This window comes from Talpa europaea (assembly GCF_964194135.1).
Source record: "Talpa europaea genome assembly, chromosome: 15".
NCBI classification, from domain to species: Eukaryota; Metazoa; Chordata; class Mammalia; order Eulipotyphla; family Talpidae; genus Talpa; species Talpa europaea.
Genome location: NC_140083.1, coordinates 425,273 through 453,137, shown reverse-complemented (window position 1 = coordinate 453,137; position 27,865 = coordinate 425,273). Strand labels below are relative to the sequence as shown.

The following is a 27,865-nucleotide window of genomic DNA, read 5'->3' as shown; positions in this document are numbered from 1 at the left end:
CTGGAAACGCCCAGAAACCCCGAGGTAAGGCCAGCGGGTGCGGTGATGAACCACCCGCGGGCCGGCGAGACGACGGACAGAACGGCCACACGTGCGCATCTCGACTTTATTTTCAATATAAAAAGCGGCCGCGCCCCCCGACGGGGCGCCCCCCATGACGGCCCCCGCCCCCCCCCCCACGACGGGGCGCCCCCCAGCACCCGGCCGGACGGCGCGCCGGCCACCGCTGCGGAGGGCGGCGGGCGGCCCGGGGGACGGCGGCCCGCAGCCGGCGGGCGCCTGTATAAAATGCGTATCAATATACCTCTGCAAATTTATTCTCATTATAAAGCAAAGAGTACACTTTCTACAATAAATAATCCGCCGGGAGGCGGCCCGCGGGCGGGCGGGCGCGCCGGGGGCGGGGCCGGGGGCGTGGTCGGAGGCGGGGCCGGGCCGGGGGCGTGGTCGGAGGCGGGGCCGGGGCGGGGCCGGGCCGGGCCCGCCCGCGGGAGTGTTTTTGGTGACTCGCAGTGACCGCAGAGATCGCGTCTCTTCTCCGCCTCTTTCCACAAAGTACCATTCAAAATAATGTCATTTTCTTTCTTAAAATACACATTTGTCGTTGTAAATGTACACCCCATCTTATTAAATAAGAGGTACTCTGTGTAAAGAGGATGATTTACAAAATTATTAAACATTCAAAAGTCTTTAAAAAAAAAAAAGCTACAGACCACGGCGGGGGCGGCGCGGGCCGCGGGGCAGGGATGGCTTCGTAGAAAACACGGAGATAAAACCTCCCCCGTCCCGAAACGGACACGGGAGACCAGGCCGAGCCGGAATAAGTTAGGTCTGGCGATATACAGCATGTACAGCCCGCCCGCGCGGCCGTCAGTCGATGTCGCTCAGGTCGCTGGCCGGCTCCCCGTGCACGCGGCTCAGGTGGTTCATGGCGCGGTCGAAGGCGATCCTCACGGCCTTGCGGATGCTGGAGTTCCTCCCCTCCATCATCTTCAGCTTGTCTATCGTCTCGTCCACGCCGAGGGGGACCATTTTGGACTTCGGGAGCCACTGCCTATTAAAGAGGGGGAGGGGCGGTAAGCGCTGACGCTCAGGGCCGCCCCCACAGCATCTGCCTGGCCAAGGGCCAGCACCCTTGGGTGTGGGGACCAGAAAGCAGCCCTATCCAGGGACTGTCTTCCCCCCCCCACCTCCCTGGCAGCCCGCAGCCCCCGCTTCCTGGAGAGGTGCCAGGCAGGGGACAGAGGTCCCACCGACCCTTCTGAGGGGCACGGCCGCACAGGAGGGGGCGCCCTGGCCGGGACGCAGCCGTGCCAGCATGCTCCTGGAGGAGCAGGGCTGAAGCAGGGGGCGCCGGGGCAGGGAGTCGGGCAGCCCCGGCGTGCTCTGGGAGCTGCAGGTGGTGCTCTTGCTGAGCAGCAGGCCCGGCTGCAATGCAGAGACCATGGACAGCCAGCTGGGGCCAGCCAGGGCCAGTTGGGGCCTGGGGCCGAGTCCTTGTGGACCACAGCGGGGAGGAAGGCACCAGGGAATGGGCCCAGGCCTCAGGGCCAGGCACCACAGCAGGGCCAGGCCTCCAGGACCAAGGGCCACAGCCACCCCTCTCCCGCAGCCACCCAGCAGCGACAGGCCAATGCAGGCGCCAGGCTCACCAACTCCGTTTGTTGTCGAAAAACAGCACCAGGAAGAGCTTCTCGTCCGCCTTGGTCTGCATGTGCTCGCCGATCTTCAGCACATCCAGGGGCGGGGCGGGGATGGTCACTCCATTGTGGTGGCCAGGCACTCGCGGCATCTTGGGGTCAATGATCTACAGGAGCAGGAGGCCGGTCACACACAAGCACCCGCTCACCGCACCCCTGGAGCCCGGCCCAACCATAGGTGGGTCTCGAGGGAGCCGCTAACACCCGCCCCTCGTGCACACTCCACATGGGCACCCCCGCACACCCAGCACCAGGCGCAGACACAGGGTCCAGGGCTAAGGGCTCGGGGCCCAGGGGCTGCTCCCGCAGACACCCCGCTCACCAGGGCTGGGTACGAGGGGTAGCCACTGCACTTGGCCCACACGACTTTCAGGGGCTCCAGGACAGAGGCCGCGGCATCAGTTGAAATCCACATGCTGTTCTGACCGACTTCTGGGGAGGGGGAGAGGGAAGCAGTGAGCAGCCAGGAGGAGCCCCGCGCTGCACATCGAGGCAGATCCGCCGGGCCCACATTGTCCCCAACAACCGCTCGGGGGGCTTAAGAGGGCAGATGGCCAACCCAGCTGCCTCGCCCCAGAGCTTCTGCACGTCGTGCCCCCACCCCCGTCCCAAACTCAAGGTCCGCTCACCTCCAGGTCCCCCACATCTCACCCTCCTGAGCTCCCCAGCCAACCTCCCAGGAAAAGGCCCCTGCAGCTGACGCCCCTTGGGCCGGCTCCCCCTGCTCTGGCCCTCGACACACCTGGCCGCAGGAGCCGCCCGCCAGTCCGCGGGGTCCTGGCCATCCCAGGCCCTCCCCACAGCAGGGCATTGTCTCTCCCTGCTCAGTCGCTTCCCCGCTCTGACCTGACCCCTCACGCTGGCCACCCTGCGCGGGGGCCCTTGGCCTCCTTGAGGCTCTGAAGGTGTGAGAGGGCCCCCTGCAGCTCCCTAGAGCCGAGGGCCGCACACAGCCAGGGACGCAGCCCGCCCGCCCGCCTGCCCGCCGCACCCACCTGCCTGCACACCGTGCCCCACCTGCCGCGATCCTGGCCGCCCGGGCGTAGTCCCCGCTCTCGATGCAGGAGATCAGCTGGCTGCGGTCCTCCAGCGTGTGCCTGCGCACCAGCGCCGGCTTGCCCCGCCCACACTTGGGGGCACCGAGACTGCGGAGGAGAGCAGAGCAGGGTCAGCGGGTGCGGCCCACCGGCAGAAGGCGCGGGGCGGCCCATCCCCGGGGCAGGGCACCCACCTTGAGTCACAGAGCGGGCCGCTGCTGGAGGACAGGCTAGACTCCGAGGCACAGCGCCGGCGGGGAGCGGCCTTCCTCCCTGGGGCCAGCTCCTGCTCACTTCGTGCACCCCCAAAGCCATTGGTGAGCCCTGCAACACAGGTGGCGGCCCCAGCTCAGTACCGTCGGGCCCGCCTCCCCGGCCCCTCCCGCGCAGACACGACCCGGAGCCCAAAGGAAGGCTGGCGCCGCCGAGACAAGACACGCTCAGGTTCTCGGCTCCTGGACTCGCAGCCCGAGACACCTGGCGAAACCCCCTACGGCGGCAGGTGGAGCCCCACAACAGGCCCGGCCCGACCGACCGGCCCGCACGCCGGAGCCCAGCACAGGGCCCGCAGGCGGCCCTGTGCCCCGAACGCCAACCCTGCCACACACCTCCAGCCTGGTCGTGGCGGACCCCGGCCACGCAGCCCGGCCTGCCGTCCACAGACACACAGCGCACCTCCACCCTACCCCGGTGGCAGAGTGGGGGTGACCACCGCCCCCGGGGCCACGGCGGGGGGCAGGCGGATATTTTCTTCAAAAAAGAATCCCATCCCCCATGCTTAGAAACCGATTTCTAAAAGCCCAGGCCCCACGCCTGCTCGAGTGGGTTGCCAGCCTGGCCGCTGACGAGGAGGGATCTTCCCACGAGGGCGTGGACAGGCCGTGAGGGCAGCTGGCAGAGGCCGCAGAGCCCGGGCAGCCCGGGCTCCCAGGAGAGCGGCTGCAGCGCACCAGCCGGCCCCACCGAAGCACGGCACCAGCCCCCCCACAGGTGAGGCGCAGTGGGAGGAGGCCCCGGGAGCAGAGATCCCTCAACTCCGAGAAGGGCAAGTCCAGCCTGCCGGGCAGGACCCCAGAGCTGGGCGTCCCCGGGGAAGCCTGGATGTCGCCGCAGGCCAGGCTCAGATGCGCGGGGGCCGCAGTCCAGGGCCGGGGGCAGGCGGCGGTCTGGATGAGGCGGCCAACATCGCGTGGCCAGTCCAGGCCCCAAGGCCCGGCCAAGAGCCCGCCGAGGCGCGTGCAGGGCCGGCTGGGGTCGGCACTGCCCTCCCACCCCCGCCACACGGGAGACGCCCCTCCACACGCCGGCGGCGGAGCCCCCAGGCCCAGCCACGGCACGCAGACCTGCCCGGAGAACAAGGAGACCCAGGAGCCACAGGCCGGAAGCCCACGGCGCCCCCCGGGGACGGCGGCGTCCCCTGCCGGGTGGCGCGCAGGGGCCCTTGGAGGCGCCGGCGCTGAGGGACGAGAGCTCGCAGCTCCCGCCGCCTCCGCCTCCCGCCGGGCGTCCCCGGGCGCTCCCCAGGGAGGCCAGGAGCGAGCAGGGGCCCCTGGCCACCCCGGCTCCGGGCAGCGCCCCGGGCGACCCCAGGCACCCCGCCATCCTCCATCCGGACCCGGACGGCGGCGCCTGCTCCCAGCAACGACGTCGGAGCAAGCGGACGCCCGCCCGCCCGCCAGCCGGGCCGGCCCGCGAGGGGCGGACACGACGCGGAAAGGCGCCCGAGGGGCTGACGCAAAGCAAGCCGAGCCGCCCGCAGAGCCAGGGCGCAGGCGGCGCCACCAAACGGGCGCCCCGCAAATGCCAAAGACGCGGCCGAAGCCAGATCGGGGCGGGGCGGGGCGGGGCGGGCAGGGCCGGGTCGAGGCCGCCAACGGGCGGGGCCGGAAGGGGCGGGGCGGGGCGGGGGAGCCGGGCCCGCCGGGCTGGAGCGGACCCACGGGTGGGCCGGGCCCGGGCCAGCTCCCCACGACGCCGCCCGCGGCAGGGCCCGGGGCCTTGGGGGACAGCAGTGGGCAGCGCCACAGCGAACCGTGAGGACCAGCTGTGGGGCCTGAGCGCCGGGCCAAGGCGGAGCCGGGGGCTCCCCAGGGCCAGGCCCGACGGCCCGAGTCCGGAAGCGGCTTCTGGACGGCAGCCCCAGCGGGAGCGAGCAGGGCGGTGGGGGGACGCAGGGGCCGCCCCGCGAGCGCTGGGGTGGGGTGGGGTGGGGTGGGGTGGGGGTGCAGTTATTTTCTTCAGACGTTTTTATTTTTCTGCTGGCAACGACGTTGCATTTCTTGCTCAGTTTTTCAGACTTCCAACGAGCACGCGCACAGCAAGGGGCCCGGCCACGCGCACTGCCCAGGCGGCCGCGGAGGGGCGGGGGCAGAGGCCGGCGCGGCGCCCGCGGAGGACACGGACACCCCGCTCGAGAGGCGGAGGGAGGGCGGCCACCGGAGGGAGGCCGGGAAGCCACGCGGGTCGCGAGGCCGGGCCGGCCGCGCCGTCCACGGGGCCCGGGAGCGCGCGGTGCCCGCGGAGGGCGCGGCTCTGTCCACGGGCGGGCGGGCGGCGCGAGGCGGTGGGGCGTCAGGGCCAGCGCGGCGCGCGGGTTTGTTAGAGGATGTTAAGGCGCGTCCATCGTCATCCGCGAGATCACGAGACGCCGGGCCGGGCCGTCTGCTCTCCGAACGGCCGCCGGCCGCGCTCCGGTCCAGGTTGAGCAAAGAAAACAATTAGGGTCCAAAGAGGGAGCTACCCAGCATGTTAGTGGTTAAAATGAGAACCTGGAAAACAGCGAAAAAGCCATTTAGTGGGGCGGGGCGCGGCGGCCCCCCCTGCACCGGCCAAGAGCGCACCGGCCGGACCGGCGCAGGCCTGCGCGCCCGCGCACCCGCGCGCACCCGCGCGACGCCAGCGCGAGGCCCCACGAGCCGCACCGACGGCCCTGGGGGGGGCGCGCGCCGCACGGGGGATGCCGGTGCCGGCTCGCAGCGGGAAGCCTCGGGCTCCAGGGACCCCAAAAACGAGAGCGCGGGCGCTGCGGGGCGATGCCAAGGCTCAGGCCGCAGGGGCGAGGCCGCCGTGGCTCGGCCACGTGGGGCAACAGGGGACCCGCGCGCAGCCCTGCAGCCGCCGCCACCGGCCCCGAACACTGAACCCCACGCGCTCCTCCGAGGCGGGCGGGCCGGCGACCCCACAAGTTGGCACAGACGCGACAGGGGGCCGGAGGGGCGCGGGGTGTCCTACTAGGAGCATGGGAGGCGCACCCCGAAAGCCGCGCCAGCCAGGGGGCAAACCGCACCTGCTCCGGAGGCGCCCCAGGGACCCGGCGGGTGGGCCGAAGACCCGGCGCGCCCAGCACCGGCCTCCAGGGGCCGGCGCCCCAGCCCCCCACCGGCAGGAGACGGGCCCCGCCCGGCCGCCGGCTGCGGACCCGGGGCTGCGCGCGGAGGCGGCTCCAGGCTGCGGCCGCCCCGGGGCGCCCCGCCAGGCGGTCAAGACGCACACCGGCCGGCCCCGCGGCTCCCGGCCGACCGTCCGGAGCCCGAGCGCAGACGCGGCGCGGGCGGGGGCCGAGCGAGACGGCGCGCGCGGAGAGCGAGCCCGGGACGCGCGTCGGGGGCGTCGGGCCCGCGCGCTCCCGCCCGACGGCGCCCCCGCGGCCCCGGCGACCGACCGCGGGGCGCGCAGGGCGGGCCGGGCGCGCAGGGCGGGCGCGCAGGGCGGGCGCGCAGGGCGGGCGCGCGGCGGCGGCGCGCGGTTACCTGTGTCCAGGCGCTTCCCCGGGGAGCCCTCCTCCGCCGCGGGGTCTCCGCAGGCGCTGCGCGACCGCTTCCGTGGCTGCAGGAGCGCGTCCAACCTCGGGAGGACTACAGACAGAAAGGTTTTGGTCCCGGGCGCGCCGGCGGCGGGCCGGGCGGCGGAGGTCGTGGCAGGCGCGGGGGGGCTTACACGTTTCGCCGGGCCGCCGGGCGCAGGGGCGCGGCTCGCCGCGTCGCTCGCTGGCTCCGCCCCCGCGGGGGCCGCCGGCGCCGCGCCGCAGGCCAGGGCGGGGCCCGGAGGGCGGCCGCGCGGCGCGGGCGCGGGCGCGGGCGCGAACGAGACTCGCTTGGGCCCGCCCTGCCCGGGGCGGAGCTCTACGGGGCTCGGGGTTGGAGGCTCTGGGCGGGGCTCCGGGCGTGGAGGCGGAGCCGCTGCGTCCGGCGGCCCAAGGCTAGGGGGAGACCTAGCGCCTGAAAGAATTATAGATACAGTGATTCGTGACGCCCGTCCTCGCCCGTCCTCGCGCCCGGCGGGCGCCGCCTCCCCGGGCGGCCTCGGCCCGGCCCGGCCCGGCCCGGCTCCACTTACCTGCGCCGCCCGCCCCGCCCCGCCCCGCCCCGCCCCGCCCCGCCCGGGCCCAAGACGGAGGCCCCGGCCGCCCGCCCGCCCGCCCGAGGACGCGGACGCCAGCGCGAGACGCCCACGGCCGCGCCACCGCCCCACACCACACGCACCACACACCACACCCCACACACCACACAAACCCCACACACACCACACCCCACACACAACACACCCCACACCACATACCCCACACACACATACCACACACCACACAAACCCCACACACACCACACCCCACACCACCCCACACCCCCCACACCACACACACCCCACACCACACACCCCCACACACACCACACACCACACACACCACACACACCACACCCCACCACACCCCATACACACCCCACACCCCACACCCCACACACACCCCACACCACACCCCACACACACACACCACACTCCCCACACCACACACACCACACCCCACACACACCCCACACCCCACACACCCCACACCACACTCCACACACACACCACACACACCACACACCATACCACACCACACACCCCCCCACGCACCACACCACACACACCACGCACCGCGCCACACCACACCACACACACCCCCACGCACCTCACACACCCCCCACCCCCCACACACCCCACCACACCCCACACCACACCCTACACACCCCACGCACCACACCACACCCCACCCTACACACCCCACGCACCACACCACACCCCACACCACACACACCACACGCCCCACGCACCACACACCCCACACACCACTCACACCCCCCACACACCACACGCACCCCACCCCACGCACCACACACCCCACACCCCACCCCACACAACACACACCCCACGCACCACACCCCCCACACCCCACCACACCCCACACACCATTCACCCCCCACACCCCCCACACACCACACCCCCCACACCACACATACTCCCCATACCACACACACACCCCCCATACATCCCCCCACACTACACACCCCACATGCACCCCCCACACCAAACACACCCCACCCCACACCACACACATCACACACACACCACACACGCACCACAAGCCACACACACCACACCCCACCCCACACACACCACATACACCATACCCGCCACACACAAGCTCCCTGCACACCCCCCACACACACCATACCCATCACACACACCACACACACCACATACACCATACCCAGACACACACCACACCACACATACCACACACACCATACATACCACACCCCACACCCCACACACATACACACACCACACGCACCCCACACACACCACACACTATGCACACACTACACACATCACACACACCACACATACCACACACACCCCCCACACGCCACCCCACATCACACACTACACACCCCACCCCACGCACAACATACACACACCACACCCACCAAACACCACACATACCCCACACACCACACACACACATACCCCACACACATGCACACCACACACACACACCCACACACACCATACCCACCACACCCACCAAACATCCCACACACCCCACACATATACCCCACCCCATACACATGCCACACACAACGCACCACACACGCCACACACACACTGCACCACACACGCCACACACCACACGCACGCCACATGCCCCACACGCCACACAACACCCCACACACACACACCACACACCCGCCACATACACACCACACACCACATCAACCACACACCCACCACATACCCACCCCACAAACACCACACCCCACACATACACATATCCCACACACGCACGCCACACATACGCACCCCACACACACACCACACACGCCACAGAAACCACACATGCCACACACCGCACACCCCACCCCACCCCCCACACCCCATACATACAAACACCACACACACGCACCACACACACCCACCCCACACACCACAGGCACACCACACAAACACCACACACACCACACCCATCACACACACACACCACACACACACAAAACCCCACACACACACCACACATACATACCACACACACCTCACACCACCCCACACATACACCATACACCACACACACCACACACACACACTCCACACTATACCTCACACCCAACACACTCCCCACACACCACACCCCCACACCACACACACCCCCCACATGCCACACACACCCCCACACCACACCCCAAACACCCCCACCACACATACACACACACCCCACTCACACACCCGCACCCCACACACCCCACACACCCACCCCACCCCTCACACCCCACCCCACCCCCCCACACCACACCCCACACACACCCCACACTCCCCATGCCCCCCACACTCCCCCCCAAATATACGCACCCCACACCACCCCTCACACCCCACACCCCACCCCATACCATACCCCATACACACCCCCCACACCACATCCACACACCACCACACCACACCCCACCCACACTCCATACACACCACTCCCCGCACATGCATGCCCACACACCACACTCCACACGCCCCACCATACATATACCCCCACACCTGCCACATACCCCCACACATCCCACATACACCCCACACATCCCCCACAGCCCACACCTCACACGCCACACTACACACATACACCCCCACATACCCCCAACACCCCACCCCATACACGCCACCCCCCACACACCACGCACACCACACAGGACGCCTTGCCTGCTGCCCCCCTCCGGGCGGTGCCTCTACCCAGCTCCGCGTCTTACAGGCCTACTCAGCAACACCACCGCTTAGCGGGGGAGGCCTGAGCGCCACCCCGTCCCGTGCCCCACGGGCTCCGGCGAGGCCTTGCACAAAGCAGGCCCCCAGCTGCGGCCCGCCGACGCCCAGGCCCGACAGCCAACTCCACAGCTCTTGCCCACTGCCGAGCATACCCGCGGGCTGAGCAGTGAAGCCCCAGGCCAGCGAGAGCGCCGCTCCTGACCCTGACACCGGGGCGCCTGCCGGTGCACATGTGCCCACCCTCCCTGGCAACACAGATGCCGGCCCCAAGCGCTGGCAGCCCGCGGCCACTCTGGCCCCAGCTCGGACCGTGCAGGGAAGAGGACCGGCCGCCGCACCTCACACCTCCTCGACTCTGGCCCCCAGGACACCCATGGCGCCCCGACTCCCTGCCCAAGCTCGCCCAGAGGGAGCCACCTGGTGTCAAACTGCCACACGGGGGACCAGACGCCCTCGCAGGGCTGACGGTCCTGCTGCAGACGCCGCCTCCGCCCCGGGCGCACGCCCAGAGCCGGGCCCGCATGCACGCCACGTGGGGCGCCTCTGCCCAGCGGCCCTGCCTGGACCCTCACACCCTGGACCCGGCAGGCTGCCCCCAGCCCGCCCCGCCCCGGAAGCGGGTGCCCTGGGCACCCACTCTTCAGTGAGTGCGGTGGCGCATAAAGGGGGCCGAGGAGCCTGCTTGTAGGGAGGAGGGGCGGCCGGGGCAGCAAGCCCTCCGGGCGGGCTCCAATGGCGGTGACTCGCTCGCAGGCCCTGTCCCCAAGTCACCCTCTTCGGGTCCAATCATACCCTCAAAGCAGCGTCCCCCAAGGGAAGGGAGCGGACCGCTGGCAGGGCAGCCCGGTGGGCCCCGGGACAGCAGGGCCCCGGACACAGCGCTCCCAGGACAAACCCCACACGGGCCACAGAGGTCGGGAAAAGGGGTGCTGGTGGGAAAGCCTTCCACTCGGCCTGGGGCTGCACCCGGTGTCTCCCACTGCGGGACCCCAGGGAGGAGCCGGAACACGCAGCAGGCGACAGACGACGAGGGCGTCGCGGCCGTGCGCGCGGAGCAAGGCTCTAAAGGGCGGTGGGGGGGGGGTCACGGCAGCCGCTGGAGCAGCGCCAAGCTGGCCCAGAGGGGCGGGGCATGAGGGCTAGATGGGGCGCCCGCGCAGAGCACGCAGCAGGCCGCAGCTCCTGGAGAAGCAGACCCTGATGGCCGTGGCCCTGGGAGGTCTCTGCTCTCTCTGGCCGCTCGGGGAACAGCCCTGATGGCGCCCCCACCGCAGCGCTGGCAGGTCCACCAGCTCCATCCCGCGCCCAGAAAGGAGCAGGCCCTACCATCACGGAGCAGGAGGGGTTTGCACCCGCCGGGTGCCGCACCTCAATGGGCTCGTGGGCAGCCCAGGCACACCTCCCACTGCGAGGCCAGCACAGCTGAGTCGGGTGCACGGCCAGCACCCTGGGAAGATACGGCGAGGACCAGCGCCCCACGACGGCGCAGCCCCACTCGACCGTCCGGGAGGCGGCCCCGGTCCTAGCCTCCCTCCTGAGCGGCTGTTCAGGCAGCCGAGTCACCTGCCGAGCTCACACCCCAGCTGTGGACGCCGAGACGCAGCCCCGGGGCTTGCGCCTTCCCTTGGGCTGAGCCCCTGAACCCCCTGGAGCCTTGCCCACTGCCCCCCAGTGCTTACCTTCCTCCCCTGGCTCCTGCCCCGGCCGAGCACCTTCCTCTTCGAAGCCTCCAGTACCTGATTCCGCCGGCGGGGGCTGGCTGTGCTGCTGGCTCAGCTTGCTCCGCAACAGCGCGATCTCTTTCTTCAGCAACTTGGCACGTTTGCTCCGGGAGCCGCTGGACTTCATGGCGCAAGTGAGGTCCAGCTTGTCCAGCAGCTCTCTCAGCTGCTCCTGCAGCACCATGTGTGCCCGGTTGGCCGGGTCCAGCAACCTGTCCACTGAAGCAAAGGACACCCATCAGCCTCGCCCCCGGGGAAACCGCGTTCATCCCAGCTCCGGTCCATCCCGGTCCACGCCGGCAGCCCCGGGGGACCCACGACCCACCCTCCGGACCGCCAGGGACTCAGGTGCTCCTGAGGGAGCATGAACTGCCGTGGCTGGCTAGTACACGTGGCCGAGGTGTCTGGCCCGAGCAGACCTTGCGACAGTATGGCCAGGACACCCCACAGAGGAGCCAGCTCCACCACCCAGCACCGCAGCTGGGCTGACAGGCTCGCACTAATGGGGCCGCGCCCAGCTGGCTCTAACGGGGGCCGGGTGCCCACTAACCTATCACACCCCAGATCCAGGCCACCGCGATTCACTGCCACTGGGCTGCAAGGCCGGAGCACCCCCTGAAGGTCAGGGACACGCGGTGCCGAAACCCCACTGCCTCAACCCCAGCTAGTGAGCAGGGACGGGTCAGGCCGAGCGGCCTCAGTGAGAGGCGGCCGGAAACTGGGTTTCGGGGCAACCCTGACACAACTGGCGTTAAGTGGGCGCAGAAGGAAGCACCGAGTCCGAGCAGTCTGAGCTGCGAGCTGACAGGCACCCACCCCACCACCTGCCACGTGCCCTCAGCAGGAGCCCCCGCCACACGACCCCCATCGCTGGCCGGCAGCCGCCTCGTCGACAATGAGATTTAGAGCCCCTCGCCCTTAACCCCCCCGGGAGAGACCAGGCGCGGCGCTCTCGGGAGTGCGGCCGGGACAGGCTGAGGACGACAAGCTGAGGCGCCAGCACCAGCGGTGCAAGCCCGCGGCCGGCCCTCAGCTGGCAGCACCTCGCTGGGCACCCCAGGGTAGGTCAGAGCCAAGCTCCCCCACCCTGGGCCCACGGCCGGCACCCCAGAAGCGTGCACAGCAGCTCACAGCAGCTACGCAACTGGCCTGGAGACCGTCCAGGGAGTGACCCGCGCCAGCGACCCTACGGCAGGCCGAGCCCCACCCAACGGCCCAGCCCCTCCCGCCTGCACTGAAGTTGGACCCAGATGGGGGGAGCCCATCTGGGTCGGCCTCAAGGCTGCTGTGCTCGCGGCCCCGGGCAAGGCAGGCGAGTGCGGGCGCCCCGTCCGGTGCTTACCGTCCTCCCAGCAGAAAGGCCGCCGAGGGGCCGCGGCTGGCCGCTCAGGCAGGTGCATCCCCGTGGCCTCCTCGAAGCCAATGCTGTCCGCCTGGCGCCGGGCCTGCCTCAGGACGACACCGCCCTGGTCGCGCAGCCTCACCGCGGCCCTATAGAACACCGTGTCCTTGGCGTTGTACTTCATGCAGTTATCTACAATGAGATCAAAATCCTCCTCAAACTCAGTGAGGTTTTTATACCCTTGGGCTTCCAGCCGCTTCCTCATCGTGGCAAAGTCCATGGGGCGTTTGATGTGATCCAGATAATCTGGCACCTGGTTACGGGGAGAGAAACAGTCGTTTACCAACGGGGAAAGACCCTCGTCCCCACACCCCGCTGACAGCACCGGCACTCGGGGCTCCAGCGACTGCAACCCCACCCGGCCCCCTCGTGGGACCTGGCGACCAGCCTCCACACCCAGGCGGCGGGCAGCCACCCTCTGCCCCCACCAGGGAAGTGGGGGCACCCACCTCCTTTAGGCTCACGGGCTGGGCGAAGATGCGGGCAGGGTCCTTCTCCTGCAGCTGCTCCAGCACCGAGCGCAGCAGGGCTGTGAGCGGGGTCAGCCGCAGCTCCAGGGCCAGCTGCTCCACCTTTACCTGTGGGCAGCAGGGGTCAGCTCAGTGCCCGCACCACCCACTCCCACCCGGGCCCCGGGCGCTCGACTCGCTGCATGTGGCCGCACTGTGGGGGGGCCGGCCTGCACTGTTGGGGGGCGGGGCGCTCACCTGCTCCCGCTTGAGCTTCTCGCGCTTGCGCAGCAGCTCAGTCAGCAGGCGGGCGCGCTCCAGATCGTGGCGCAGCCGCTGCCAGAACTTCAGCTTCTCCTTGGCTGCCTGGATCTCCTCGTCATTCTCCCGCTGAGGACAGAGGGCGGCGTCAGAAGGCACCGAGACCCGGAGGAGCCCAGGCCTTCACGGGGCCAGAGGGCAGGAAGCCCCCAGGCCCCAACCCCAGGGGCAGGCACTACTGCACCCCAGGCAGGGACAGAGATCCCAAGTGCGGGCAGCCCTGGTCACCGCTACACTCTCGCAGCTGCGGGCATGACCTGCAAGGCCCACCCAGGGCCCCCGCTTCAAAGGGCAGACTGATGCCGAAGCTGCGTGGGAAGCCAAGCGCTGGGGACGGCTGGAGCCAGTGGGGAGCGGGCAGCAGGGAGCCGTGAGGGAGAAGCGAGACACTTTGCAAGAGGCCCAGCACCACCCTGCAGCCCTGCCCTGACACCGCTGGCACCCACGCGGCAGTGGGACACCCTCTGCCCCCAGCCAGGCCCGCCGGAGGCTTGCAACCATCTTGCCTCGGCTCTGCCTGACCCTAGTCCAAGTCCACTGGTCTCCTGGCCCCGGGTCCCTGGCAGCCACTCAGCGTGTGCCCACACCCTCTGGACACCGGGCAGTGTCACGTGTGCCCACGCCGGCCTGCTGGGGGTGCTGTTCCCAGCCTAGACCCGGCACAGGCGGCAGCAGGGGGGGGGGCTCAGGAAACCAGACCTCCTCGCCCATGCCTCAGAAGACATCCCGGCAGCCCTTTGGGGCCAGGCCAGTGGCCCCAGTGGACCTTCCACAGCCTTGAGGACCTGCTCCTGCACCCTGGGAGCACTGAGGGCCCAACCCAGCCGTTCCCTGTGCTGCCCTCAGCGCTGCCAGCAGGCGCAAGGCATCTGGGCCACCTCCTGGGCTGACCCGGCCCTGACGAGCCCTTACGTGGCCAGGCCAGGCACAGCAGGTGCGCAGAGTCCCGCGGCAGAGAGACCAGAGGCCGAACGGGGAGAGGGCAGCCTGACTGGCGTGGGGAGTGGCCCACCCGGCAGAGTGTGGGCCCCTGCCAGACCCAACCCAGGGAGGGGACCATGGCCATTCTGCAGGAGGCCGCAGGGGCGGTGCGGGTAGCCCAAAGGGCCTCAGATCCGATCTGACACCACCCCACAGGCGCACAGGTGAAGCCAAAACCCCAGACGCCCTCTGGGCAGGCGCAGGCGACATGCCAGGAGCATGTGGGCCTCCAAGTCACTTCGGGGGCATCAAATAAAACCAGGACCAAACCCAAGCTTCCAGAACCACTTATAAACCAGGCCCAAAGCTAGACTGGAGAGCAGCTCGGATCTGCCCCTCCCTCCAGGCACTCCGCGCCCGCCCACCCACCTGCTGCGTGTGCCGCTGGGACTGCAGGCTGGACTGCAGGCGCCGCAGCAGGGGAGCCCCGTTGCGTGACAGCCTCTTCAGCAGCCAGTAGCTGTGCGCTCGCTCCACGAACTGCTTCTTCCGCTGGATGGCCACCTGGTTGGCGATCCTGTTCAGTCTGAAACACAGAACACCAGGTCAGCTCCAGGCCCGGCGGAGGCCCGGCCCCAACCCAAGACCGGGGAAGAGCACCAGGAGGCGGCCGAGGGTGCTGACCCATCCGGGCACTGCCCGCAGCCGGCCCCTGCGGAGCCCCGGTCACCAGTCGGTCTCCCCAAAGGGGTGGGAAAAGCAGGAGTGGCGCCGGCTGACGGCCAGGCTGGAGGCAGCGAGGAGCCGCCACCCACAGTGGACGCCAGCACCAAGGAGACCAAGCCCAGACCAGAACCGCCGCGGTGAGGCCTCATCTCGCACTTGGGGACGCAGGCTGGTGCCGGAGTGTCGGCCATGACGACCACCCCGCCCCTGCCGACGCTCTCCCTGCTATCTGGCCTCGGGGGAAACGCTGGACTTCAATCGGAAGCGGGGAGGGACCCTGCTCCTGCCTCCCTCGGAAAGCCATTTCCAAAAAGCAGCGATGCCAGCAAGCTGAGCCCAACGGGCCAGCGGTCAGAAGGACGCAAACTAAGGGCCGAAGAGGCGACCCGGTGGCCCACCCAACCTCTGTCTGCAGAGCGACTGTGCCCACAGCCTGAGCGGCGCCCACGGGAGGACAAGGAAAAAGCCCACAACAGAGCCTCAAGGAGGCCAAAACTGGGTTCCTCGAAGATGCCAGCGAGCCGCCCTGGGTGAGGGCTGACCAGAGGGAGGCTGGCGCCAGGCAGTGCGGGGGGACACGGGCCCGGCTGAGACTGCTGGGGAAGAGGCCCCGGACGCCCCCAGGACAGCTGGCAAGAAAAGGGACGGACGCGCAGCCTGGGGAGCAGAGCAAAGCAGCCCACCACGGCCCACACCCGAAGACCGAGGCCAGGGAGAGGGAGGCCGCGGATCTGCGCCCAGAGACAAGCGGGACCCCCAGTGCCCACGAACAGGTGGACGAGGCCCCAGGCCACGCCCCGTGCGAGAGGAAGCGGCGGACGCCTGCACAAGGCAGCGGGGCCGGCGGGGAAGTCTGGGCCGGGGCTCCAGCAGGAGTGACGGAGCGTTCCAGGACCGAGTGGCCAACACACACACCGGCGTCCGCCTCAGCGCGCGCGCGCGCCTTAAGCAGGCACGCGCATCGGGCAGGGTGGCCAGCTGCCCGCGGGCGCCACACCCGCACGCTGCCCGGCCCAGGGGTGATGGAGGGCGAAAGGGCAGCTCCACCTGGCAGTGGCCGGAGCTTGACATGGTAGCACCCGGAGCTCTGATTTTAACCCCACGGGCACGGGGGGACGGCCAGACTCTCCCCACACAGCGCCCCACCACGGGCCCCGCGCACCCGCGGGCAGAGCCCCGGCCAGGAGGACGGCTCCGGAGCCAGCCCCTCCCTCGTCTGAGGGGAAGCCTGGGAAGGCGGACGCTGCCGGGGTCAGGACGCGGGGCCCCCACAGCACCGCTGAGCTCGGGAGGGGCGGCCGCGGGCTCGGCCCAGACACGCACTCACCTTGCCGGGGCCGGCCAGCCTAGGAGAGGCGCCCTGGCCGCGCTGACCACCACGCGGCAGCAGCGTCGCGGCCAAACACACGAGAGGAGCCAGGCCCACGGCGCGAGACCCGCCAGCAGCCGCACTCGCTCCGCCCGCCGCGGCCTCGCTCACGCGGGAAGGCGGCCTCGCTGTCCGCTGCTGCCGCGCCACGGCACTCGGGGGCCGAGGCCGCCGGCCGGGGCCCAGGTCAGGGCCGCCCTCAGCCCCTGCCTTCTCCCGAGGGAAGCTGCAGCACCCAAAGCGCGGCCAGAGGCGGCCGCCAGGGCAGCGGCGGGGAGCGGGGGCAGAAGGGCCGCCCGAGGAAAGGCGACGCGCTGACGGCGCAGGACGGCCGGGCCGGGCCGACGGGAGCTCCCCCTGCCCGGTTCAGACGCGCTGACCGGATGAAACCTCCACTTTCCCCAGCAAGGGAGGGACGGCGGCCACGGACACGCCCGCAGGGCCCTGGGGCAGCAGCTCGCCAAGGGCCTGCAGTTCCCCGCAAGGAAGAAGGGAGGCCGCCCCCCCCGCCCCCCGCCCCCCGCCGCACCTACTGGGCCCGCTGTGAGTGTCCCTGCCGCACGGAAGGTAAGGGGTGCCCAGCTTCACGCCACAGTGCCTCCTGCACCCCAAGTCAGCAGCCCCTTCCTGGAAGAAAACGGACCTTCACCCCAGCCCAAGGGCTGCCCCGCACACCCCCTCCCACCCTGACCGCGACGGGAGCGTCGGGAACTGCCGACCCGTGGGGGTGGAGGAGGCCGTGGGAGACCACGCTCCGGCGGAGGGGGCTCCCACCCGGGAAAGGGGGGGTCGGGCGTGCCTGCCCCAAGGTCTGCAGGTGCAACCTGCGCCCTCTGCTTGCAACCTGCACCCTGACACCCTTCAGCGCCCCCAGCAAGGGCCCCCAGCCCGGGGCGGTCTTGTGCCCAGACCTGGTCACCTAGAACAGAAGGAAGCTGGGCGCCTGCTGGACAGAGGGGTACATGGCGACTCCAGGGGCGGGAATGCCCCGACACCCCAAGACAAACGCACACGCGGGTGCACATTCAACACCCCGACCGTCGCTCCCGCCCCACCGCATCCGCAAGTCGCACAGCCGCACTGGGAGCCGCACCTGCCCCCAGGACGTCCAGCTGCAGGCTCGCATCTGCCCTGCACAGCAGCGAGGCCCCTCCTGCCCCCGAGCTCAGAGTGGGGGGACGCGCCCCAGGCTCATGGCACCACGCATGCCTAGGGCAGGCCCACGAAGCCGCTCACCTCGCCAGACGGGAGAAGAGCACACTGGGACCCAGAGACGGCAGCCGGGGCAGGAGGGGGTGCGGGGGTGGGGGGGTCGGGCCGGCCAGGGATCCAGTCCCGGGCACAGCTCTGCAGAGCAGCCGGACGGGAGCAGGCGGCCTGCACACGGGCTCAGCCACGCCGCGCACGTCCCAAGAAATCTAACACTCCAGCGAGCTTCCACTTCGGCGGGAGCCACGGGGAGAAACAGTGTCTCCCCCAAGCAAGAGGTGGCGGGAGCAGCTGGTGCGCCACGGGGCCGACCCCGCCAGCCCAGGGCTCCCCAGGGAGCGGCACCGAGGGGTCCGTCCAGGCCACGCCTCCGGCGGCCTCCGCACTCCCACACAGGGTGGGGCTTGTCGAGGGCGGCGACCCCGCTCCGTGGCGCTTACCTCTGCGGGGGGATGTAGGGCGCACACAGGGGCGGCAGCGCCGCACAGGGCTCGGCCGGCGCCTTCTTGGCCTTCTTGGCCTTCTTGCGGACCTTGGACGTGGCCCGGACAGCCTTCACCGCGCTCTCCTTGCGGCACACGCCGTTGCGCGTCTCCGCGTCCCCGTAAATGTTCAGCGGCCGGCGGGTGCAGCCCGGGGGCGTGTGGGCGTCACAGTAGGCGGTCTTCCTGACGGAGAAGGTGGCGCTGCCGCCCGCCAGCTCCTTGACGGGCTCCATCTTCATGTAGAGGCCGGCGCGCTGGGCGCAGGTCACGTGGAAGGCGGTGTAGCAGTTGGCCTTGTGGCACTGGATGCAGGCGCCCACGCCCTTCTGCTTGCAGAGGTAGCAGGTCAGCCTCCAGCGGGCGGGCGGGATGTTCCTCACGCCGTCGATGGGCTCGATGAACACGGTGTTGGCGAAGCCCACCTCCGGGATCCACAGGGCGCACACCACGTGGCCCCACCGGTCGTCATCCGTCTTCTTGAAGGCACCGCCGCGGTTGGGGCACAGCACGCAGTCGGCGGGGCGGGCGCGGGCCTGCAGGCAGTGGCGGCACAGCCACTGGCCCTCGGGGATGTAGGGCACCCCGTAGCACTCCTGGTGCACAGCCAGGTTGCACAGGTCGCAGAAGAGGATGGCGTTGCTGTTCTGGCACTCGCCGTCCATGCAGACGCAGCACACCGCGTCCTCGTCGATGAGAGACTGCGGCTCCCCCTGCTTCTGGGTCTCGCAGTGCGACTCCTTCTCAAAGCGGTCCATGAGGAACTCGAAGACGCCCTGCGACACGGCCGAGACGCAGTCGCCGCGGCGCCGCTCGTTGACGAGCTCCAGCCAGGCATAGTCCTCCTCGTCCATGTCGTACTCCACCTCGTGGTCCAGCTCCTCCGCCGACTTCTCCACGAACTTGTAGTACACGGGGGGCCGGCGCGGGGCCGACGGGGGGCTGTACTCCACCAGGCGCACCTTGGGCTCGGGCAGCGCACTGGCGGGGGCAGCGGGGGTGCCGGGGGTGCCGGCCGGGGCCTCACCCTTCTTCCTGGCGCGGCTACTGCGGTGCCGCTTAGTCCGCAGGCAGGCGGGGGGCCGCTCGCTGTTCTCCTTGTTGCTGTTGCACTCGCTCATCTCCTGGGCCGTGAGGTCGTCCTCCAAGATGATCTCCAGCGGGTCGAAGATGCTGATCCGGTGCAGGCGCCCCTCGATCTCGATCTCCACCATCCTCTGTGCCTGCGCGTAGGTCAGGGTCTCCCGAGTGGGGGAGTGGCGGGAGCTGCGCGGGGAGGAAGGGTGCCTCGCTGCGGCGCCTCGGTGGCAGCGGCCTTTCCTCCTCATTTGGCAACGGCGACCTGACCAGAGCAGAGGCGACGTTAGCTCCGTGCAGGGGACCAAGCGCCCGCACATACCCCAAGGCTACCCCAAGGCGGCACTCGAGAGTCCCAGCCGCCTCTCTCCACCACCTCCACCGGCCCCGAGCACGTCCCCCGGGGGAATCCAGGTACTGAGGTAGGACTGGCCCCTCCAACCCCCACCGCCATTCGACCACCACGGGGAGCTGCAACCTCCCCAGCAGGCAGGAGGCCACCAGCAGGCAGAGCTGAGGCCACAGGGCTCCCCTGCTTCCCACTCTCCTCTTCTGTTTCCCCTCGCTGCCCCTGGAGCCCAGTGCCCCCAACCCTGCAGCTCCCGGCCACGCCACCACAGCCACACCTGTCTCGGCCCAGGGCCACCAGCCCCGCTAGGCCCCAAAGGGGTGCAAGACCACTGCCGTGGGGCCTCACCCCTGACCCCCACAGAAACCCTGAGGCCAGCCCACCTGCCCTTCACGGCCACATCTCAGGGCTTGCTGAGAGCACGGCGCTGACCACACCCCTCTCCTCCAGTGCCCCAGACCCCAGCAGTGTGTCCAGGGCTCACCCTGGCTCAAGGGGTGCCCAGTCAGAAAGGCCCACCACCCCCAGTCCTACAGAGCCCCATGTTGGGGTGCCTGGAGACGGGGCTAGTGACTAAAGACTGAGAAGAGCTGGTGCTCTGGACATACCCCACCTGACATTATGGGGCCTGTCTTCCCAGTGCCCCAGGTGAACACTCCCAACTCTGAACCCCCGCAAATCAGGGCTCACCCTAACAAGGCACCCTAAAGACCCCAGAGGGCTCAGACCACGCGTCCCGACAACCACGTTTCGTTGACAGCAAGGATGACTCTGAAGAGGCTGGTTTGCCTCTGCCGGCCGACAGCCCCTTCTGGCCCCCGCGCTGGCAGGCCACCGGCAATCCTGGGAGCCTGGCCCCAGCCCTGCTGCCTCGGTGCTGACCTCCGGGGAGAGCCATGGGCAGAGGCGCCCTTTGGTGCAGAAAGAAGACCCAGCAGAGCCTGAACGGGCTTCCTAGGCTGGCCCTTTGGGTCACAGGCTTCCTTTTTTTGGTGAAACCGTCACCCGTGTTCACGCTACGCGCTGACAGGAAGGCCCGTGGACAGCCCGGCAAGCGCTGGCCGGCCCAGCCCCGTCACCTGCTGCTGGGGCGCAGCTGCCGGAGCCAGGGACTCCTGCAGAGCAGGCCCCACGGGGCGGCCCAAGGCGTCTCCCACGCCTGCCCCGGGCGCTCGCGCCCAGCAACCTCCCCGCGAGCAGAGGCCCCGGGGCAGAGCTTGCGGCCTCGGGGCGCCCCTGCTCCCCGGCCCCGCTGCGGCCCGGGCTGTCCAGGAGCCAGCAGCCCGGGGAGGGGACCCCCGAGCGGCTTCCCCAGAGGCGACCCCGTCGAGGCCCCCGGACAGCCCGCGGGGCCGGGGCGGCGCCCCCGCCGGCAGGGGCTGCGGGGCGACGGGGCCGGCCGCCGGGGGCGCGCGGGGGTGTGTCCGCGCGGGGCCGCTCCAGCCCGCCGGCCTCGCGGGGGGCGCCCGTCGCGGCGGCGGCGGCGGGCGGCGCGTTACGCAACCGGCGCGCCGGGGCAGCGGCCGCTCCGCGGTCAGGCCGCCCGCCCGGCCGGGGGGACGCCCGAGAGCCGCCCGGGCCCGCCCGCCCCCCCGCGCCCGGCCGCCCCATCCGGCCTCCGCGCCGCCCGCCCCGTCGGCGCGCCCGCCCGCCCGCCCGCCCCCCGGCCTCCCGCTTCCGTCTCCGCGCCGCCCCGCCCGCCCGCCGCCCGCCCGCCCCCGGCCCGGCCCGGCCCGGCCCGGCCCGGCCCCCGGCCCCCGGCCCGGCCCGGCCGCCCCCGGCCCGGCCCGCCCCGCCGCGGGCCGCCGCCGCGGACAATGCGCCGCCAACATGGCGCCGGCGCCGCGGAGCGAGGCCGCGAGGCGCCGGCCCCGACCCCCCCACTCACCTCCGGGGCCGCGGCCGGGCCGGGCGGCGGGCGGGGGCGGCGGCCGAGGCGGCGCGGAGGGCGCCCGGGCGGCTCCGCCAACGGCCCGGGCCCGGGGGGCGGGCGGCGGCGCGGGCGGCGCGGGCGCGGGCCGGCGGGGGGCGCGGGTGCGGGGGCCCGGCCGGCTCGCGCGCGGCTCGTCCCAGCGAAGCAAACAATGCGGCGAGCGCTCCGCCCGGCGCCTGCGTGAGGCGCGCCCCGCCCGCCGCCGCCATGACGCCGGGGGCGGGGCGGGCGGCCGGGCGGGGCGGGGCGGGGCGGGGCGGGCGGGGCGGGCGGGGCGGGCGGGGCGCACCCGGAAGGGGCCGGGGCCGGGGCGCCCTCCCGGCGGGGAAGGCGAACGGGCACCGGCGGGCGGGAGAGCCAGCGTGGGCGCCCGCGGGCCCCGCCCCCCGACCAGCGCGGGCGGACGGGCGGGCGTCGGGGCCCCTGTGCGCCCGCGGCCCGGGGGAAGAGGGGCGGGCGGGGGCCCGGGCAGCCTGAGCAGCGGCGCGAGAGGCGCGAGGGGCGCGAGGGGCGCGAGAGGCGCGAGGGGCGCGAGGGCGTGAGGGGCGCGAGGGGCGTGAGGGATGCGAGGGGCGTGAGGGGCGCGAGGGGCGTGAGGGGCGCGAGGGGCGCGAGGGGCGCCAGGGGCGTGAGGGATGCGAGAGGCGTGAGGGGTGAGAGGCGCGAGGGGCGCGAGAGGCGTGAGAGGCGCGAGGGGCGCGAGGGGCGTGAGGGCGGCGAGCGGCGCAAGAGGCGTGAGGGGCGCGAGGGCGTGAGGGGCGTGAGGGTCGTCAGGGGCGCGAGGGCGGCGAGGGGCGCGAGAGGCGTGAGGGATGTGAGGGGCGTGAGGGTCGTCAGGGGCGCGAGGGGCGCGAGGGCGGCGAGGGGCGCGAGGGGCGTGAGGGATGCGAGGGGCGCGAGAGGCGTGAGGGGCGCGAGGGCGTGAGGGGCGCGAGGGGCGCCAGGGGCGTGAGGGATGCGAGGGGCGCGAGAGGCGTGAGGGGTGAGAGGCGCGAGGGGCGCGAGGGGCGTGAGGGCGGCGAGCGGCGCAAGAGGCGTGAGGGGCGTGAGGGGCGTCAGGAGCGCGAGGGCGGCGAGAGGCGTGAGGGATGCGAGGGGCGTGAGGGGCGTGAGGGATGCGAGGGGCGCGAGGGGCGTGAGGGCGGCGAGGGGCGCAAGAGGCGTGAGGGGCGTGAGGGTCGTCAGGGGCGCGAGGGCGGCGAGGGGCGCGAGAGGCGTGAGGGATGCGAGAGGCGTGAGAGGCGCGAGGGGCGCGAGGGGCGTGAGGGGCGCGAGGGGCGCAAGGGGCGCAGGGGCGTGAGGGTCGTCAGGGGCGCGAGGGGCGCGAGGGCGGCGAGGGATGCGAGGGGCGCGAGAGGCGTGAGGGATGCAAGGGGCGTGAGGGGCGCGAGAGGCGTGAGGGGCGCGAGGGGCGCGAGGGCGGCGAGGGCCTGACCCCGCCGGCCGCCGGGGACGCAGCTCTGAGGCCGGGGACGCGGCGCCCCCGCGCGTGGGCGGGCGCCCGGAGTCGGGGCCCAGGGGCAGCCAGAGGGAGCCGGGCCGCTGCCCCGGCCACCGTGGGCCGCCCGCTGGGCCCCGCCGAGGTCCTCACTCTGCCGGGGGCCGCCGCCTCCGGAGCCACCAGGTGGGCAGCCCTGGTGGGCAGCCGCCGCCCGGCAGGGGCGCCTGCGGCCTGGCCCGGGAGCAGCGGGACCTCGGGGACTGGAAGGTGAAGGCCTTGGCCTCGGGGTGGCGGGTCTTCCATCACGGGAGCGAAACTGCCCATGGGTAAGGGAGCTGTTGTCAACATCCTCAGAAAATTCTAGAACCCCACCCGTGACAGGGCAGCGTTCAGGAAGAACCCAGCAGAGGAGGCTCCTCGGCCCGGCCCCCCGCCAGGCCTGGCCCCAGAGGAAGGGCCCCGGCGGCGCCGGCGAGGACCCGCTGGGGCTGGTTGCGGTCACGGGGCGCCCGAGGGCCGGGTGGCTGGGGGAGGGGCAGGGCCCGGAGGAGGCCGCCTCGGGCTGTCCCGGCGCCCGGTGGAGGAGCTGAGTGCCCGGGTGTCCCCGCGGCGCTGGAGACTGGGGAAAGCAGAGTGAGGCGGGGGACGGGGACGGAGCGGCCCAGCGCAGAGGCCGCGGACGGCGAGTCCCCGGTGGGCAGGGGCGCGATCTGCGGCAGGGGCGGGCTCAGGCCTGGGCACCTTCAGCGGCGCGGGGGGATGAAGCTCGTCTGCGCGTCCAGAGGCCCCGGGTGGAGGAGCACGGGCGGGCGCTGCGCGCTGCTCACAGAAGCGCCCCGCCCGGCGCGGAGAGAGGCCGGGGAGGATCCCGTGCCTTGATTCTTCCAAAGGCCATGAGCGGACAGAGGGGAAAATGCTGCAGCGAAGTAAGTGAAAAAGCAGTGGAAACAGAACAAAAGCAAAGAGCGCAGCACCAGGCACCAGCCTGCCTGCGTCCCAGAGGCACTGCCCGTCCACAGGGCGCCAGCACCCCGCGGGCAGAGGGGCTGGTGCTGCCAGACAGCCGCCGTGGCCTCGGGGGGCAGCGGGGGTCCGGGCCCGCCAGCCCCTGCGGGGTGGGCCTGAGCAGGCACCCGCGAGCATCAGGGAGCCTGGCGCGAGGCTCTGCGCGGCCACGGGAGGGGCTGCGGGCGCTGGCGCCTGTGCTGTCGGGGTCTCTGCCCGGGCCTGGGGCTCCTCCCAGGGTGTCCGCATGCAGCCCCCGTCCTCGGCCACGGCTCCTCAGCTGAGCTGGGCCCTCTCTGCCCCGCCACGGCCCCCTTCGCCGGGCGCCGGGTGTCCGCGGGGCGCCTGCGTCCTGTTGGGGCACAGAAGCGAGATCAACTCCTGCTCCTCGCTGCCTCTCTAGCCTTAAACTGGGGGCGGGGTCTTCGCCGCAGGGGCCCTCAGCGTCTCCCCTCCCTCCAGGCGCCAGGGAAGGTGGCCTCTGCTGACCTTGCTTTCACAGGAGTCTAAAGTTCGCATCGGTTGGCGGAAGCTGGACCTGTTTTGCAGGACGTCCCCGGCCGGTCGGTGGCACGGCTAGGGCCCCGGGGCGGCCATCGCAGCTGAGCGTGCTGGCGGGAGGGGCTGCCCTGCCCACCGCGAGGCTTCAGGGCTTCCACGTGTCCAGCCCGGGCCACAGGGGGCAGCTCCCGGGAAGAGGTGCGGGGTCTGCACGCCCCAAGCAGTGAGGAAGAGAAGGATGGGGCGTCCCCAAGAGGGAGACCCCCCACACATGGGCTGCAGGCCCCAGAGAGGCCGCCCTGCTCCTTCCTCGCCTGGCAGCAGAGGAGCAAATCGGGGAAATCAAAAGCTCGGGCAGAGGCGAGGCCCAGCCTCCAGGCAGAAGGTGATTTGCTGGCCTCGCCCCCGTGCGGGGACCGCATCCACAGCGGCTGACCGAGCGTAACCCGTGGTGGTTGTTCCTCACGCCTGGCGGGGGTTGCAAGACCTTCCCCAAAGCCGACATGCAGGCAGAAACCCGGGCCTCTGGGAGCGAGGGCTGTCTGTTGGCCGCGGGGGACTTCCCGGGCCTGGGGGGTGGGCGCCTGGCCGCCCCGCCATGGGTCATGGATCCGCGTGGCTCGGGAAGGGCAGGCGTAGCTTGCAGAGAATGGGGGGCTGGCCAGGCTCTGCCGGGGCCGGTGGGCGAGTGCCGCCCGCAGGAGCGAGGGAAAGCCCTTCCATCGGGTGGGAGGCTGCAGTTGGAGAAGGGCGGGTTTTATGGCCCCGTAGAACATTAACCAGTTTTCTAATCTGAACAAGCCAGCCCGCTCCAGTAAGCATTTTTCAGCCACTACAAATACTTCCCCTTCCGTCTAATCTCCTGCACCAGCTTCGTGTCCTGCCGGTTCCTCATTTATGACTCAAACCAGCCCTTGGCACAGCTTGGCGTGAGAGGCGCGGAGCTCTCTTTGTTGGGGATCGTGCTCAGACAACCCCTTGCCCCCGCCTCCTCCCCGGACTTCTCTGTGGTCTCCCCGTCTGCTCGGGATTAAATGATGCCCCACCCCGGGGTTGTTCATGCCCAAACCTCAGGACCTGTGAAGGGGCCCTTCTTGGAAACAGGGTCCTGACAGAGGATGGGGTTGAGGGGAGCCCCTGGGGGCCCTAATCTGGACCCTGTGGTCTACACAAGCACAGGAAAATGCGGGTGCACCCGGCAGAGGCCACGTGGCACCTGTGGCAGAGGCTGGAGGCTGCGGAGCCAGCCTGGACCCCAGGAGGACGCCCCCAGGCCGGCGGGCAGCCAGGACCCCTGCAGCTTCCCGAGGGGGCGGCCCTGCGCACCTGACCTCGGCCTCCAGCCCTCGCCCTGCACTGTGAGTGTCCACCCGTGACCGCGAGGCCACAGATGCTGCACGGGCGGCTGGAGGATCTTGACGTCAGAGATGCTGGCCTTCGGGGAAGGCGTTAATAAACCAGGCCTCGCCGAAACCAAAACATTAAAAGGAGTTTGCTTTGCAGAAGATGCTGAGAGGACGAGCCATCCACAGGCAGGACACACTCGCGGCACCGTGCTTGTCCAAGGCTGTGGCCGGCCTCGGGCACCGGCAGAAGACGGAAGGTGGGGTCAGGCCACGGGACTCCTTGTCTGAACGAGCTGCAGCCCCGCTGCCTTGTGGGGGTGGGTCCCCGGAAGTGAAGGCCGGCCAGGCCCACATGGGCACCTTGTTTGTAGCATCTGGCCTGGGGGAGGGCCGGCTGGGCCACCAGGTGGCCCCATCAAGGGAAGCCCCAGGAGCCCAGGCCACCCTGCTGGCGAGACGGCACAGCACCACTGGGGAGCCCACATCCTGACCACAGACCCGGAGATCGCTCGCTAACAGGGGGACTGCAGAGCAGGCCTGGGCGGGTAAGAGGGTCGTGGGAGGCGGTGGTCTCCCGGGAGCCGCGCCAGACGGGCCAGCCCGGCAGGGCCAGGCAGAGCAGCCTGCAGTCGGGCCGCAGTGTGCAGGAGGAGAGGGCTCAGCAGGGGAGTAGGGGCAGGACAGGACACAGCCAGCAGGCCTGTCCACAGGCCCGTCCACATGCAGGGCAGCATGTGTTCAGGCACCCCTCGGGCTGTTGGCTGCTCGGATCGCACAGAATGGCAGTCCTGCTTCCGGTCAGGGCAGGACTTTAAACGCTGTGAACACCAAGTTTTTCAGGATGAACACATCCCCGGCACTGTGGATGTGGGTCAGCCCAATCCCCTTATGCTCCTAACCCTCAAGCTGCACCAACTTTGGGAACTTAGAGGGAACCAGCTGCCCGGGCTGGGGCTTCCTGCAAGCCAGTCACACCTGCTCCCACGGGCACGCCTCGGCCTGGCCCACTCGCTCACACCACGGGCTCCCTGGGGTCTGGCTCCAGCTGGCGGTGGCAGCAATGGGCCCTGTGCAGGGCCAATGTCACAGGCTGCTTTATCTTCTTCCTTCCTCCCAAGCCAGGGCCCCATCCGAGGAGTCCCCGGCCCCTCGCTTGCCCTCTGCACGCTGGCACAGCCTCCGCCAGGACCCCTGGCCCTGGTGCCGTGGCCTTCTCCCTCCCGGGCACCCGTACCCTGGCCAGTGCCTACCCAAGGTTCTCCCTGGCACTTCGTATAAACCTCTCCAGCCCAGAGCAGGTGGGGACGGGGCTCCCTCAGCTCTGACTGCGCCTGAGGGCCTCATGCTAGGGAGGCACCACCAGGCTTCTCCCAAGAAGCCCGTCTGTCCAGGCACCTCACAGCACTGCCCTAGCATTGCGGGGCCGAACACGCCACCCTCAGCTGCTCCCGTGACCTCACCTTCTGGCTTCTAGGAAGTGGACAACAAGGTGGTTCCACCCTGGAGCCTTTGCCAGGGAGATCCTGGCACCCTAGAGGCGGCGCCACCTTCTCCCTTCTCCCTCACCCAGAGGAGGGGGCCGGCCTCCAGGGCCGCCTGCCCTGCTGTCAGCCAGGATCCCGCCCGGCTTCCATCATGGACACCCTGGGAACAGGAGCCTGCGCCCAAGTTCGGCCTGCCCTTCCTGCGGGAGGCAGGGTGGCCCCAGTGGCCCCTGCCATGCCAGGCTGTGAGTTCCAGGGTTCAGAGTAGGCTGTGCAGAGGGGCTAAGCACAGGCGTAGGCCCTGGAGAAGGAAGGGCCAGGAGGCCTCAC

The 27,865-nt window shown here is 70.8% G+C and overlaps 1 protein-coding gene across 1 annotated transcript; it reads right to left on the bottom strand.

The window, feature by feature from the left end:
• Nucleotides 1-656: 656 nt before the first annotated feature.
• On the bottom strand, nt 657-19,727 carry BRD1 (bromodomain containing 1; the record flags this gene model as incomplete). The annotated part of the gene is made up of 12 exons (XM_084254936.1): nt 657-1,054; nt 1,653-1,807; nt 2,023-2,132; nt 2,718-2,845; nt 2,932-3,061; nt 6,487-6,591; nt 11,479-11,739; nt 12,863-13,175; nt 13,372-13,500; nt 13,630-13,761; nt 15,043-15,199; nt 18,358-19,727. The coding sequence occupies 12 exons, from the start codon at nt 19,725-19,727 to the stop codon at nt 871-873; spliced, it is 3,174 nt and encodes a 1,057-aa protein (XP_084111062.1). The 3' UTR covers nt 657-870.
• Nucleotides 19,728-27,865: the final 8,138 nt, after the last annotated feature.